At 32.2% G+C, this 16,792-nt stretch overlaps 1 protein-coding gene across 1 annotated transcript in view; it reads right to left on the bottom strand.

The window, feature by feature from the left end:
• Positions 1–2,460: 2,460 nt before the first annotated feature.
• The window catches only part of LOC108363824 (ras-like protein family member 10B), an 80,482-nt gene continuing 66,150 nt past the window's right edge, over positions 2,461–16,792 (bottom strand). Inside the window, exons 5-8 of the mRNA XM_017617317.1 lie at positions 4,029–4,142; positions 3,814–3,927; positions 3,676–3,743; positions 2,461–3,515 (exon numbers count right to left, since the gene is read on the bottom strand). Of these exons, the coding sequence (XP_017472806.1) occupies positions 3,398–3,515; positions 3,676–3,743; positions 3,814–3,927; positions 4,029–4,142 (414 nt within the window). The 3' untranslated portion in view covers positions 2,461–3,397. The remainder of the gene's footprint in view (positions 3,516–3,675; positions 3,744–3,813; positions 3,928–4,028; positions 4,143–16,792) is intronic.

The following is a 16,792-nucleotide window of genomic DNA, read 5'->3' as shown; positions in this document are numbered from 1 at the left end:
TAAAGGGCAAGTTGGAAGAAACTTGGATTTACCGTTGATTTTTGGAAATTTTTTTCTTTGCACATTGTGCCATATGCGTAAAACCCAAGCAAATTTTTTTTCTTAAAATTTCAGACCTTTTACTCGATTTGTTCAAATAAATTTAAGTGAAAGGTATGACATTTTAAGTAAAAGCAATTGCTTAGGGAAATAGCCAAAGAAAGCTAACATGTCTCTTCCTTATTTCTATTTTTGCCACTCTCTCTACCGCTTATGTTTTCATATCCACGTTTTTTTGATTATTAGTTTTTATAATTTCATTAATTATATTATTATATTATTAATGGGCATAGTGGCTCTCTTATATTCTAAGTCTTTTGTGATAACGAAAGTGCTGTCTCGCTTGTATGAAAAATTGTTTTTGGACCAGAGTACACGAAGAGTCTTAATAAATGAATAAAGAAAACTGTATAAATCAGGACTCAATCGGTACAAATATGAAAAATCGGGACGCTTGTAAGTCCCGACTTTTAAAAAATATTCCGCGGGACAATTTTCTCAAAATCGGTACTGTCCCGCCAAAATCGGTACGAATGGTCACCGTAACCATACGTTTTAAACGTTTTTTTCCCGTTTTGTTTTTTTTTTGACTACACAACATACGTAACCTGATTTTTGTTAACATATCAGCGAAAATTATGTGTCCGAATAAAAACTGGCGAGTCATGCGAAAATTCGAACTAATTGAGAATTGCCCATATAATCACTTTTCATGAACAGTATATAATTATTGTAATTTATCTACATTACATGGGCTCACATTTCTTTGAACAGATTATGTAAATATTTTCTACAACATTATTGAAAATATGTATTTATTGTAAAATATGGTGGGATACAGTTTTTCGTAATGCAGAATGATATTAAATTAATAATTAAGCAGTTTCAGCCAGTAATTTTTTGCACAGTGTAGGTGGTTAGGAAATGATAAGTAGAATCACAAATCAAAGAGAAGATGATGAGTGCTAAAACGCTTCGAAGCCGCAGTTGCGCAAAACTGGATACAGCGTAGATATTATACATACAGTAGCTCAAACAAATGACCACGTGTTGATTTTTTTTTTAATATCCGTAATGTTTTTCGAGCTAAATTTTTTGTGTTAATTTTCTATAACAATGGGCCAAGCTTTACCCTAAAAAAATATAGATGACAGTTTCAAACTTTATACAAAAATTCAACAAATTTGCATCAAGAAATTAAACTTTTTAATCTGAATCTTCAGAACATTTTCGGGTATACAGTTTTATACCCCATACAATTGTATGGGCTATAAGTCTGCATACCCAAAAATTTCCTTAAAAGTTTAAATTTTAATGAAAATTTGTTGAATTTTCCTAAATTTTGAATAAAGTTTGAAACTGTGGTTTATATGGGTTTGGCTAAAGCTTGAACGGTGTTTTTTTATAGAAAAATAACAAAAAAATTTAGCTCGAAAAACATAACGAATATTTAAGAAAAATCAACACGTGGTCATTTGTTTAAGTCACATATGTATGTAGTACATTAGAGTGCTAAAGAAAAGGTTTAAAATATTAAGCTCTGACACCCTAGGATTTTTCTAAATGGAAAAGAATAATACCCGTATTTCTTTTTTTATTTGTTAAAAAGAGATACGAAAAAGTGTTTTTCCCCATATAAAATACAAGGAAAACTTTTTTTTTTAAACGAAAACATACAGGTATTTTTTTCCATTTAGAAAAATTTTAGGGGGTGAGAGCTTAACACTTTAAACTCAGCCCCCCACCCACACATATTTTTGGAACACCCTAAAATACATACATTAGACCGTGTCACTTTTCAAGGAAACAAAAAAAGTTTGCCTTGCCCCCTGAGCGTAAACAAGTTTTGAAAGATATTTAAATGATCCAGACATTTACCCCAATTTTTAAAGCGGCACAAAGTTTTGTTAAAAAAATGTTGTTCACTTAAAAAAAAAATTACTTAAAGTTTTTAAACTGCAAAAAATGTCCAGTTTTTAAATAACCAAATTGTATGTCTATTTTTTATATGACCAAAAACAGGTTTTAAATGAAGCCAGTTTTGACAACTTCAAATCCTTATGTCTAGTTTTTTACCCGCCTTCTTTTCTATCCAGTTTTATATGGTTCAATAAATTATGCTCAGTTTTTGAAGTACAAAAAATGTGTACAAAGTTTTTAACTCTAAACGATTTTTGTCCAGTTTTTAAATGATCAAAAGTGTATGCCAAGTTTTTTAATGACCGGAAAGCTTTGCCACGTTTTTATATGACTAAAAATTATGTTCAGTTTTAAAATTAAACCAGTTTTTGAAACGTCCAAACTTTTTTTCTAGTTTTAAACTTACCAAAAAACTATGTCTAGCTTTAAATGGTGCAAAAATGTATGAAAGTTTTTGTCATTATCGAAAAACTATGCTGAGTGTTTAAATCATAGAAAACAGTATGCTCGGTTTTTAAATCATCAAAAATTATATCCAGCTTTTACGTGATCCAATGTGATTTTAAACGCCTTTTTGGTTATGCAGAGTTTTTAAATGATCAAAAATGTATGTCCTGTTTTTGCACTATCATAAAATTATGCTTAATTCGTACATGACCCAAAAAATTATGCCCCATTTGAAGTGGACAAAAATGCATGTCAAATATTTAAATATCCAAAAATTTTGGCCGTTCTCGCAATGAATGATCGTGGAGCAATACAGAAATACAATCCGCTCTTCAATTTCGTTCTGTAGCTGATCGATCTGGGCATTTAAGAAACTGGTGCCTTTCATGATCTGCATAGCGAACAAAAATATCCGTCAAGCGGGCTGCGCTCTTCGTGTAAGCTGGGTAGGAGATGGCAAATCGCTGGGAATAATTAATTATTCAAAACAAAAATGCCTTTAGGATTGGGTGTTAGTATCGAGATTTTGGAATATTAAGAAAAGATGGAATGTAAATATAAATTAATTATGATTTGTTTTGTTTTTGGTTTGTTTGGTAAATAGTAGCAAATTTGGCAATTTTTAACTAATCAAGAGTAGCTTTTTTGGTCTCACTTCTTTATTAAATTTCACATTATTTGACTTTTTCTTCTACAAAAACTGCTTTTCGAATAGGTTTATCTAAATCTATTGCCTACTTGCCCATATCTACTTGTAAATATATATATGTATGTATTACATATTACCAATCCGCATTGATGAGGGCTTACAGCTGCTAATTTTGAATTAAAGGTGGATTTCTGAACTTTATTGCTTTGCAATTATGGCGGCGTTTCGTTAGATTTTGATTGCTGTGGGCGATTTTATGTTGGCTAAGAGCGCCTGCAGCTGCAGCTCTCTTACGTTTACTGCGCCTCATATGCTCTCTCTAAAGAATTTGTGCAGATAACGCTAAAGTATTGTGCAACGACCTTTATTCCTAGTTGATTGTGTGAATTCGCTGACAATGGCACCGGTGCTCGTACAGCCCATTAGTTCTCGGAATACATCGCCAATTTTGTAGTTATATCTGAAATGAGCGTGGTGGTAAGAGGAGTTAAATATTAAAAATAGAGTCCAAAATTACAAAAAAAAAAAACGCGCAAAGATTTCAGAAGTTTTCAGCACAAATATACTTCTATCCTTTCATGGCACATGGCTGTTAATAAAAAGATCAACACTGTACTCACTTGGCTGAACATTCCACATAGCCACAGCGCCAATGTTTGCGCACTAGCGTTGAAATATCCTTCAGCTCCTAAAAGTGAATGTCAATTTGTGATTGCAACAACGGCTTAGCTGTTAACTATTTTTGCACTTTTACTGACCTGTGAAGTAGCCAGCACCTCGGTGACCGTATCGTATTTATTACCAATTACTATTATACTAAAATCACGATGACTAAAACTATCCAATATTTGCTCTCTCATCGCACGGCAGTACTGTGGAAATAATTGAAAATAAAGTTATGCACAATTTTTAATTAAATTTGCCTTAACATACATACATACATACATATGTATATCCCCAGTCACTAACTAACCTGAAACGTTTCCAAGTTGCCCATATCGAATACTAAAACATATGCATGTACGGTTCGCAACCCCAACGGATGTCCATTATTCCATTCGGCAAAGTTATCAGCCGGGAATCGTTTCTAAATATGTTCATATATATGAATGATGTGTGTATGTATGTATGTGTGTATAGCATTTTTGATATGTTTATTTTTCAATTTCCAGTTGCATTCGTCCATCCGTTCACCACAGCATACCGCACGCCGCATGCAGGAGATGCAGGAGACAGACATTCGCATTTGCATCGGTCAGCAGCATTTTAACAAAGTGTTGAATCCATTTGTTTGTCGTTTGGTTTTTGCATGGTCATTTTGGTCGATTTCGATTATAGCGCCAACATCAAAAATGAAAGAAAGAAACGGAAATGAAGGAAGTTAAAAAAAGTACGGGTAAAAAAGTCTGCTGCTAGCGTTTGAGCTATGAAATTTCATTTGAGCAAAAAATAAAAAATAAATATTCGTTATGGAAATTGCAAAGTTGAGTATATACATACATACATATGTATGTACTCATAAGTATATTACAGGGTACTGTGGAGATATAATGTTTTGAACAGGGACCGTAATAGTTATGAGTTTTATGCATACATACATACATACCTAATAAAAATCACAATTTCAGCGATTGAACTGAATTTCTCCTTTTAATCGTTGTTTTATGACTTTAATAGCAGATAAAAAAATAATCAAAATAACGATTGTTTATCAATAGCAGCATTTTGGTAATACAATTTAGCGATTTCACGTTTCTATGCAAACATGAAAAATCGTTCAAAAATGTTACATACATATACGTATTTTATTCCTGTTCCCACTTTATTATAGTTGTATATTTTTTAAGCAACTTAAGGTATTAAGGCCTTTCAAAGTTATGGAATCATAAAATTTCGTCTACACGGTAAACTTTTGTTATTTGAATCAGTGATGGAAAAGTAGGCACAATTGCATTTTATTCAGCCCCTTTTCAATTTTAAATAACATTCGGTATAATTATATTGTTTGAAATACAATAACAACGTAAATTCATTTCAAATGAATATTTTCCTCCTTTGCATAGTTCTTCCAGTAACCGATTGCAAGCATATCCTTTTGACCTTATATAACTTTGTTCTTTATTCCTTGTCATCGTCCACATTGTGGTGCCCTATAAAGGACAAGAATTATTGGGCATTTTTAAGGACTGATTTTTTTCTTTGCAAGACTCTAGGATTTCCAATTGCTAACCGGCAGATAAGAGTTATTCTTCGTTCGAACACTGGCTAATATTAGTAGAAGTAATGTTTATACTGATGCCCATGATTCCCGATTTTAAAATTATACCTTCATGGGTGAGACAACGGAACCTTTTCCAATAAATTCGACTTTTAAAGTTTCATTAATTCATACCGTTGGTATACCAAAATACGCACATCTTCACCATTTTTTGGATGTTTTGTCATCTGTTAGGCTGTAAATATTCAAGCTTTATAATTGTATGATGTAATTTCCAAAAACGTAAATTTTGATTTACGTCTCTATGTAAATAAACGTGCAATATGTATGCATATGGCAGGCCCCACGTCCTCTTTTCCAGTAAGTAATCATTTCTACATGTGTATTGGATAGAATTTATACATCCCCTGCAGTGAAATCCCAAACTAGTCAGGAAAAATACTAGTTTACAACTAGAATTTCCTAACGGAAACCGAACTAGTTCGAAAATGACCAGACTTGTACCAAGTACAAACGATTTATTCATACCCTGTATTATTTGACTTCGACAGTTTAATACATTAAAGTACACAAAATAATATAACTTTTATTTGGGTATATCGTAAACCGTTAAATTGAGTACGTATTCAATTATACCAGACCTGTTATTTTGTTATTTTTGATCATTTTCAATTATTTTTTATTTTGTTTATTACACGATTAATATAATTATTTGATTAATTTCTATTATCAATCAATAAGCCAAACTATGGACAGAAATGAAGAATATTTAATAACTGCTTGAATTAAATACACAGGCCAACAAGGGTTTTTAACCAAGAATCGGACTATACTTTTCCGAAGGTATTTGACGTGCTGAATTCGAATCTGACCCCAGATCACGTCAGGTTTTCGGGATATTCTAACCTAAAAGTACAAAAATCACGGGTTTTGGGCACATTTGAGCTGCACTACTTCTCCCCTTCAAAATTCATTTTAAAGCTTTAAATAATCTTTATTTGTTACCGCGAAGTCGTCTGTTGAATTTACTGAGTTTAGTAAATTCGTTGATATTCTGAAAATGAGGAGTATTGGATATTGGAAATTGAAATATCTATGTATTTTTTTTTAATACTCAAAAAAATTAACAATATTTATTGGCAAATCTAAGGCTGCTAAATAAAAATATGTAAAATAAAAAAAGTGTACTTAAATGTTTTTTATTGTATATTCATGAATTCATTTTATTTTTTGACTCCCAAAGTAGTGGTTTTGGTCCATAATTAGACTAGTATTTTTCTGTCTATTCTGAAATAGTATGAGACTGGTATATTTCTGACCGAAATCTGACAATTGCCATTTCGTAGGACATCCCCATGTTAAAAATACCAGTTTATTGCATGGAAAAAAGATAGTTGGCTGACTAGTTGGGCATGCGATTCATACTAGTTGTGGGGTAGTTTACAACTAGTTCATTTGACTACAGGGTCCCCATACCAAGTTACACTATTCCACCTCAAACACTTCTAGAGATATGCTGTAAGAAAATTTCAGTTTCTATGGGAATTGATTTCATACATCTCGATTCGAAGTCCCAGTACTCTGCTACACCCCCAGAGATATGCAGTATGAAAAGGCCAATTTGTACGAAAAGTGCCACGTCCCCTCTTTTAATAACCTTCATTTTTATTCATTAGTATTGTATTAGTAATTTAATATACTATCTCGATACTAAGTTCCAGTACTCTACCACAAAAATTTCAATAGATATACAACAAAAAAATTTCAGTTAATATGGGCGGTGCCACGAGCTCTTTTCCAATAACGCATTGATTTCATATATGGGATCTCCCACGCCCCACAGTGCTGCCTAAGTGGGCAAAAATCGAAAAATTCGTTGTCTGCAATGTGAACTTGTTGGTATTATAGTGAAGAAAATTTATCCACTAAAAAGAATTAAACAGACATTTCCCTATAAAATTAATTATATACCGCCAGGAAGCCACTAAACTCGCCAAATTTTACACTAAGAATTTTAATAGGGGCATAGCCACGCGTAAGCGCGTAAGCTCTTCACAGAAAACATGTCAAAGTCATACGAAAGAGGTTTAAGAAGGTTTTAGTTTAAAAATATTACGAATAGCGTTGCCACCTGCTTGTAAAGTCGAATTTAGTTAAACTGAAATAATAATTACGTCAAAGCATAGAATTACGCCATCGTATTTGTTATTTTATTACAAATACATACGTTGTCAATCAGTGATTTGTTCTGATGACATTCCTTTTAAATTACTGTACTCTTAAATTAACTCAGGCATGTTTTTAATCTTCACTTATTTCTTGCCAAATATGTCAAAGTTTTTCATTTGTCTGATACTCATATTGGTATACGTTTTTCAGTTACCTACTCCCTTAATTAATGTGAATTTGAATTTTTTAAACATGTGGCAACCCTTCTACGTGTCGTTTAGAAGTAAAGTATTTTCAAAGCTAGTTCAATTGATACCCATATTGTAATACCTAATTTATTTATCTTATTAAATAATTTTAATGAAATTTGTAACAGGGGGCAACCCTTTTTAAAAATAAAAAACTTTATTGCACATCTACAGGCCAAGCCCTGTCATTTGACACATCACTTTTTAAAATAGAACGAACTATATGTACCTACATACATACGTAAAAGCCACAAGCACCCAAATTTTCAACTTCAAACTGCATTTACAGTGAAAGCATGAAAGTTATCCAAAAACAAATTAAATTTTTGAGTTTAGCGTCCTCAGTTTTACTAAGAAGTGAATTTTCATTTAAATCCGTACATAATTATATTTTTCCCCACATTTTATATGGAAGGGAAGCACTGTGGCGCCCCCTCGTTTTATTGAAATTAGTTTTAGCCTATGACCATCCTTGGAAAGCCTACTGAAGGTGTCTCAAATTTGGTGGAAATAAGTTGGAAGCAGCAATACCGTGCACTGGGGAGCCCGATTTTGACTGATAAGGGTTAATTTTTTGAAGCGCATAGTAATATTCTTACTATGATCTATTAGTTCAGCTTAGGCTTAACTGGTTTCTTCTCTCGGTCTTAGGTCAGACCAGTTTGGCCCAGCTTATACCTATCGCATGTATGTACATAGGTGGAGCTAGTTTAGCCTAGGCAAAACTAGAGTCTCCGGAAATCTGGTTTGGCGGCAACATATCGCCCATTTTCTTCAATATAGTCACGACTCAAAATACACAAATATAGAGCTGCATACGCAGAAATTACGCTACTTCTTCTTCTATGTTGTGTCAAAATTTCAAAGCTGTATCGATTACCAGTATTTCGCTAGATAGATAAAATATGTATTCATTTGATTTGATTTTTTTCCAGTTGTGACACTATTGAAGTAAATGAGCGATATGTATAGATAGATTTATTTCTTTATTTGTTTCAGTCAAATGAGCAATACATTTTTACTGAAATATAGCATTTCAAATTGAGCTTTTTAAGGCAAATAGTAGTTGAAAAAATTAGCTAGTTTTTTTCATTACGAAAATGATCGAAAACCGCTCGAATGATATTCGGTTTGTTTTCCTTAGTCAAAAATTCAAGTTTTTTCCTTTCGTTTCGTATAGCGGAAGTATTGGAAGTGTGTGTATTTCGGATTTTGAGTAACAGATGGTGCAGCTCCGGGGAAATATGTATAACCTAATCGCAGCATACCGAAAGATTATTAGGAAATATTTTTCTTGAACAGTAAGAACGTTAAAGAGGGTTACCACCTGGTTTAAAAGTTAAACTCAATTTATTTAATAAGTTACAAAAATAATATCAAAAGGAGTATACAGTTTTTAACCTGAATATGCTCTTAATATTATCACGTATTCTAGGTTTCAGTTTGGCGGCTGTGGCTTTTACACAGCCCGCATTTCAAGACGAAGGCGCTGAACTGATCCTTTTTAATTTTTTCCCTTTGATGACCCATCTACATTAGAGGGGTCCAATTTTTGAATGGGGGGAAAAATTAAATCTTAGAATACGTTAGTTAGTTTTTTCCTTTTGATGTACCAACTTTCAGTTTCTACGGCAACCGATACAGAGTAGAGCTGGGATACTATCGATAGCTTACACTGAGTTATAGTCAAATTTTAAAACTGCTTACACAAAATTTTTGTAGAAATTCGAATTAAAAAGCTTGAAATTTTAATGATTTTTTATTTTTTTTATGTTTTGTACAACTTTTATAAAAAATTAGTAGACAATAAGTAAACAAAAAATAGTCAAACTGATAAAAATGTTGTGGTGCTATTATTTTGACCAGTACTATATTCGTTGTCTTNTTTTTGTAGAAATTCGAATTAAAAAGCTTGAAATTTTAAAGATTTTTTATTTTTTTTTATGTTTTGTACAACTTTTATAAAAAACTAGTAGACAATAAGTAAACAAAAAATAGTCAAACTGATAGAAATGTTGTGGTGCTATTATTTTGACCAGTACTATATTCGTTGTCTTATAACCCGGTAAAATATTAATACATAATTTCCCTTGTTCGGATTTTTATATGCGCCTCCGTATTTGATCTCAGTTGAACTTTTATAAGTAAATATGAGTAGTCAATTTAAACGAATATCTTTTGTGTTTTGTTTGTTTTGTAGTATTAGGAATGTATTATTATAGCCAATTTCGCTCTTTGCACTTCATAAGGAACAAACAAAATCCCAATTTAATTTTTTCATATAAAACTATATTCAGATTTTGCCTGTCGTTATTCAATACCTTTCACGACGATAGTACTATCGATACTATTGATGTTTTCAACTATCGTTTCGAAAACTATCGAGTGGCGGTACTATCGATAGTATCCCAGCTCTAATACAGAGTGCTCAATGACCTTGAAATGCGCTACTGGATCGCTATAGAACTGGCAAAAATATTGGTAATTTTATTAAAAAAGCTACTGTTGCCATGACAACTGATGCTTGCGACATTTTAATAGATAATTTAAAATTGAAATTTTCTTAGGTTACTTAACCAATTGCTTGATTAATATATCGACCGCTGAGTGGAAGATCGCCCTATCTCGGCAGCNACCTTGAAATGCGCTACTGGATCGCTATAGAACTGGCAAAAATATTGGTAATTTTATTAAAAAAGCTACTGTTCCATTACAACTGATGCTTGCGACATTTTAATAGATAATTTAAAATTGAAATTTTCTTAGGTTACTTAACCAATTGCTTGATTAATATATCGACCGCTGAGTGGAAGATCGCCCTATCTCGGCAGCCAGTTCGAAAACGCCCTATCTCAAAAAACTTTTCAAGAACGTTTTTGAACCGAATTCTGAGATAGGACGTTCTTCAACAAAATTCTGAGATATGATGTTTTTCAACAAAATTCTGAAATAGGGCGTTCACGAACTGGCTGTCGAGATAGGACGATCTTCCACTCAGCAATCGATATGTACAATACTTCTAGCGGGAAATAAGAGCATCATGATCATCCTCTAAATTTATACTTAAAAAAGTAAGGTTTAGTACCAGCACCTCTTTCGACNGTAGGACGATCTTCCACTCAGCAATCGATATGTACAATACTTCTAGAGGAAAATAAGAGCATCATGATCATCCCCTAAATTTATACTTAAAAAAGTAAGGTTTAGTACCAGCACCTCTTTCGACAAGAGGAAAAATTATGGAAGATGCCCCAGACCCTATCTCGAAGAATAATTTTTTTGGATCACTCTAATCTACATACATACGTAGTATGTATAACTTTGTATGGCTCTGAAACGTCAGGCCTGATAATTAACAAAATTTGTAGCTTATTGGCTTTCTAATGAGCTTTTAATTACAAATTCGCCTAATTNCAAGAGGAAAAATTATGGAAGATGCCCCAGACCCTATCTCGAAGAATAATTTTTTTGGACCACTCTAATCTACATACATACGTAGTATGTATAACTTTGTATGGCTCTGAAACGTCAGGCCTGATAATTAACAAAATGTGTAGCTTATTGGCTTTCTAATGAGCTTTTAATTACAAATTCGCCTAATTATTTACGGCAATTCGCCTAATTATTATCGGCATTAATTCGTTAAAATATAATATTGCTACTTATTTCCAAAAATTCAGATTTTGGCTGGATAGAGCCAAGAGAGAGAGTTGCCATTGCAACTTTCATTTTGTTTCCCAATTTATTTTCAAATAGAAAACTAAAAAATGATCTATGAACAATATTCAACAGCAAGTTCAAATTGAATTACTGCAATTTTTAAAACATTTTATTGTGTTTTTATGAAAAGCTGTGAAATAAATTGCTAATGTGTCAGTTCCCTTGAATAAATAAATCAATATTGCAAAAAATAAAGAACAAATATGTATTGCAATAACGGAAGAAGCAAACAACAACACAACAATAAAACAAAAAACAGTTGAATGGAATAAATACCGAATGGAATCGAAAAGCTCAGAATTTACATTTTTTATGCGATAATACTTTTATACGGTTTGATGCGCATTGTTGTTATTTAGTTTTGGCATTTAAATTTTATGAATGACATATGCGTGCATAGGCAAACGCTATAGAAAGCCTTTAGGAAAAATCTGATCTCGAAAGCACTGATACCGTTTACTCAGCCAAAAGTCACGGAAAGAAACGGGAATGGAAGCGAGAACAAAATTTTTCACATAGCGTTCATTAGTTTGAAATGTTTGAATATTTAAATTAATCAAAAAAGAACTGAACGATAATTATGCACATTAAATCAACGAAAGACTTAAGCCACAAACTTTTCTTGCCCAGAAAATGAAAAATTGTTCCATAAATGAACAGTGCCCCCTCATGAAAAACGATCTGGAAATTGAAATGATCCAGCTTTCCTCTGGCTTTGAATTAACAATCATGGTTCTCACTTAAACGATTTTTCATCCCAAAAGCCAGAAGACGCTCTCATTCTCAACGTTAAGTTCTCAAAATGTTTGTTCTTATTTTGTTCTCTAGCAGAACGTTTCCCAATTTTTTGTTCTTATTTGATTCTTCATGAAATCGTTGTCTATACTTGTTTTTATTTCGTTCTCATTGGAAACGTTACCGAAGGTTTTGTTCTCATTCCGTTCTTCTTGAAAACGTTCCCGAGAGTTTTGTTCACATTTTGTTCTTTACGGAAACGTTCCCGAACACCTCTTGCTCATTTTGTTCTCGTTCAAACTGCTCCCAGTTCTTATGTTCCCGTTTGGTTCTTTTTTGGGAATGTTCTTGATATTAGATTTTATTTTGGTGCAGAACTGAACCAAAAAATGGAACGTGTTTTTGGTTCCTGATTGAAAGGTAGATCCGACAAGAGAATATACAATTTTACTTTTCAAAATTCGGCAACGAATTAACAAATCCTTATTGAGAAACGATATACCCACTGGCGGCAGCAGAGGATAAAAAGACCAAGTGTAGATGGACTTGGCACTGACAATAAACGTCTCGCATACTTTAGTAGGATCGGCCAAAATCGCTTAAGCGGTTACAGCGCCAATAAAGAAGAAGAAGTATCTATATATATAATACGCGAAGGCATTTTTTGTGCAGCATAAAAGANAAAAATCGCTTAAGCGGTTACAGCGCCAATAAAGAAGAAGAAGTATCTATATATATAATCGCGAAGGCATTTTTTGTGCAGCATAAAAGATCTGTACCGTTCGCCCGATTTTCAAAAATGAGATGTCAAATTGTAGCGCTTGGTCTGTAGATGTGCAATAATGTTTTACTTTTTCGAAAGGAGCTGCCACCTGATAAAAAATTGCATACAAATAATTTAATAATCAATGCCAGATCCGCACCGTCTGTTTGATTTTCAAAAGTGAGGTACCAAATTAAAGGGCTTAGGGTGTGGATGTTCAAGAAGGTTTTACCTTTTCGAAAAAAGTTGCCACCTGTTAAGAAATTAAGTTCAAATTAATTAAAAAGTTAAATCAATTGTTAAATAAGGGTATCAATCGAAATGGTTTTGAAAAGGCTTTATAACTTAGCTACGTATAGGAGGGTTGCCAAATGTTAAAAAAATGTAATTCAATTTCATTTAAAGGAATTTGGTAAGTGAATAAGGTATCGCTATATGAGTGTCTTACAAAAGAGATTTCAGAAGGTGGTAGGTTGAAAATATTTTGAATATTTGAGAAGTCTCATTGAACTATTTTTTATATGAAATATTAACGATGGATGTCAAAAGAAAGAGCTTCAAGAAATACTTAGTTCGACAACTTTGAACATTTCTGATGTGTTTGAGGGTTGTCCCAGTTTAAAGGGCTAAACTAAAATTATTTAATAAGTTAAATGAATTACTAACCGATGGTTATCAATGGAAAGGGGTTTAAAATCCTTTATTTAAGAGCCAAATTTCCACTTAATTCATCAGTGACGTGGAATATTGATAACAATGTCAGACAAAAAATATTAAGGAAATTTTAGTTTGAAAATAACTTTTTAAGAGGGTTTCCGCCTGTTTTGAAAGTGGTATTTCGTTTAATTATACATAAGTTACATGAAATTTTAAAATAGGGTTATCAAAAGAACGAGTGTTAAGAAATCTTTAAGCTGAACATTTGGTTTTTTTTTGTTTGAACAAATTAAGCTCAAATTATTTACTAAGTTAAATGGATTGTCAAAAGAAGGGTATCAATCAAAATGGATTTGAAATTAATTTATTTCTAAACTGTATTTAGGAGAGTTGCCATGTGCTTAAAAAAATTGAATTCAAATTAATTCATCAGTTAATTGAAATATGTATAACAATGCCAGGCGAAAAATTTTAGATTGAAAATACTTTTAAAGGGGTTGCCACCTGTTTGAAAAGTCGAATTTGTTTTACTTATACGAAAGATACATAAATGAAATATCGAAATATTAGTGTCAAACGAAAGAGTTTTAAGAAAAGTATAGGCTGATAATAATTTTAATTAGAGTTGCCATCTATTTTTTTTGAAGGTCATCAGATCTGCACCGTTATTTCGAATTTCCAAAATGAGAAGTCGAATTAAAGAACTGGGATTCTACATAGATGTGCACAGGTTTTATTTTTTGAAGTTACAGTGAGATTTGAAATTTGATGAAGTGGAAACCGANGAAAGAGCTTCAAGAAATACTTAGTTCGACAACTTTGAACATTTCTGATGTGTTTGAGGGTTGTCCCAGTTTAAAGGGCTAAACTAAAATTATTTAATAAGTTAAATGAATTACTAACCGATGGTTATCAATGGAAAGGGGTTTAAAATCCTTTATTTAAGAGCCAAATTTCCACTTAATTCATCAGTGACGTGGAATATTGATAACAATGTCAGACAAAAAATATTAAGGAAATTTTAGTTTGAAAATAACTTTTTAAGAGGGTTTCCGCCTGTTTTGAAAGTGGTATTTCGTTTAATTATACATAAGTTACATGAAATTTTAAAATAGGGTTATCAAAAGAACGAGTGTTAAGAAATCTTTAAGCTGAACATTTGGTTTTTTTTTTGTTGAACAAATTAAGCTCAAATTATTTACTAAGTTAAATGGATTGTCAAAAGAAGGGTATCAATCAAAATGGATTTGAAATTAATTTATTTCTAAACTGTATTTAGGAGAGTTGCCATGTGCTTAAAAAAATTGAATTCAAATTAATTCATCAGTTAATTGAAATATGTATAACAATGCCAGGCGAAAAATTTTAGATTGAAAATACTTTTAAAGGGGTTGCCACCTGTTTGAAAAGTCGAATTTGTTTTACTTATACGAAAGATACATAAATGAAATATCGAAATATTAGTGTCAAACGAAAGAGTTTTAAGAAAAGTATAGGCTGATAATAATTTTAATTAGAGTTGCCATCTATTTTTTTTGAAGGTCATCAGATCTGCACCGTTATTTCGAATTTCCAAAATGAGAAGTCGAATTAAAGAACTGGGATTCTACATAGATGTGCACAGGTTTTATTTTTTGAAGTTACAGTGAGATTTGAAATTTGATGAAGTGGAAACCGAACCCATGCGAAACCTCTCATCACTGTGAAATTGTTTAGATTAATCATTAGGAATATTTTTAGAAGTTTTTGAATAGGGTTTCACCTGTTTAAACAATTTAATTGAATGATGCCGTTTTGACGCCATGCGGGTTCACTAGTAGGACTTAAATTACGTAAGGATGAAAAAAAGTACGAATTTGTTTCACAGTATTTTTTCTTGCTGGAATATATGCAAATTCATTAATGTACTATGTGCTTATGTGGTGCTAGAAAGCGTAAAATATCGTATCTTTTGCAAATATTTGTTGCCTTATTTTTTATTTAATAACAAAATTGCCCTTTTCTTTTAGGCGAAGAAACAAAAATAAAAAGCAAAAGATAACAAATTCATGCAACTTATGCATATACAAGTATAGACATATGTACATACCTACATACACATAAACGTACACGCATACATACATACATATATTTCATATTCATGATGTTCGTGTCTGTAAATACTAATCCCATTACGACAAAATGAAGCAGAAATTGGTTTGAATAGCTGAATTCGAAATTATTGGANCATCATGCGAGACCTCTCATCACTGTGAAATTGTTTAGATTAACCATTAGGAGTATTTTTAGAAGTTTTTGAATAGGGTTTCACCTGTTTAAACAATTTAATTGAATGATGCCGTTTTGACGCCATGCGGGTTCACTAATAGGACTTAAATTACGTAATGATGAAAAAAAGTACGAATTTGTTTCACAGTAATTTTTCTTGCTGGAATATATGCAAATTCATTAAAGTACTATGTGCTTACGTGGTGCTAGAAAGCGTAAAATATCATATCTTTTGCAAATATTTGTTGCCTTATTTTTTATTCAATAACAAAATTGCCCTTTTCTTTTAGGCGAAGAAACAAAAATAAAAAGCAAAAGATAACAAATTTATGCAACTTATGCATATATAAGTATAGACATATGTACATACCTACATACACATAAACGTACACGCATACATACATACATATATTTCATATTCATGATGTTCGTGTCCCATTCGCTCTGTAAATCCTAATCCCATTACCACAAAATGAAGCAGAAATTGGTTTGAATAGCTGAATTCGAAATTATTGGAGTTTTTTGAAAATAATTTGGATTGCTTCAAATTAGAAAATATTGAAGACCATTACAGCCAAGTGTTTCCGCCAAAAATGGTTAATAATAGTAATAATAGATTGGCACTTACACATATGGTAGGGTTTGGCCGAGCTTCTCCTCCGATTTGTGGTGTGCGCCTTGATGTTGTCAAACAAAGGGGAGGGACCTACAGTTTTACATATTTTTATGACAAACTGTTTTTCATGGCTGAAATACACTCGCCTTATTTTATAAATATTTATTTTTGCGATGTTCCTATGAATAGGGCTTGAACCCAGGCACTGCAGAGTGGAAGCGCGCACTGCCAACCACTACACCACAGCGGCCGCCAAATATGCNGTATTTTTATGAGAAACTATTTTTCATGGCAGAAATACACTCGCCTTATTTTATAAATATTTATTTTTGCGATGTTCCTA

The sequence above is a fragment of the Rhagoletis zephyria genome, unplaced genomic scaffold, assembly GCF_001687245.7.
Source record: "Rhagoletis zephyria isolate East Lansing unplaced genomic scaffold, Rhagoletis_zephyria_1.1 Rzeph_scaffold_01389, whole genome shotgun sequence".
Taxonomy (NCBI): domain Eukaryota; kingdom Metazoa; phylum Arthropoda; class Insecta; order Diptera; family Tephritidae; genus Rhagoletis; species Rhagoletis zephyria.
The sequence above is the reverse complement of the archived record's forward strand: the minus strand, read 5'-3'. Positions and strand labels throughout refer to the sequence as shown.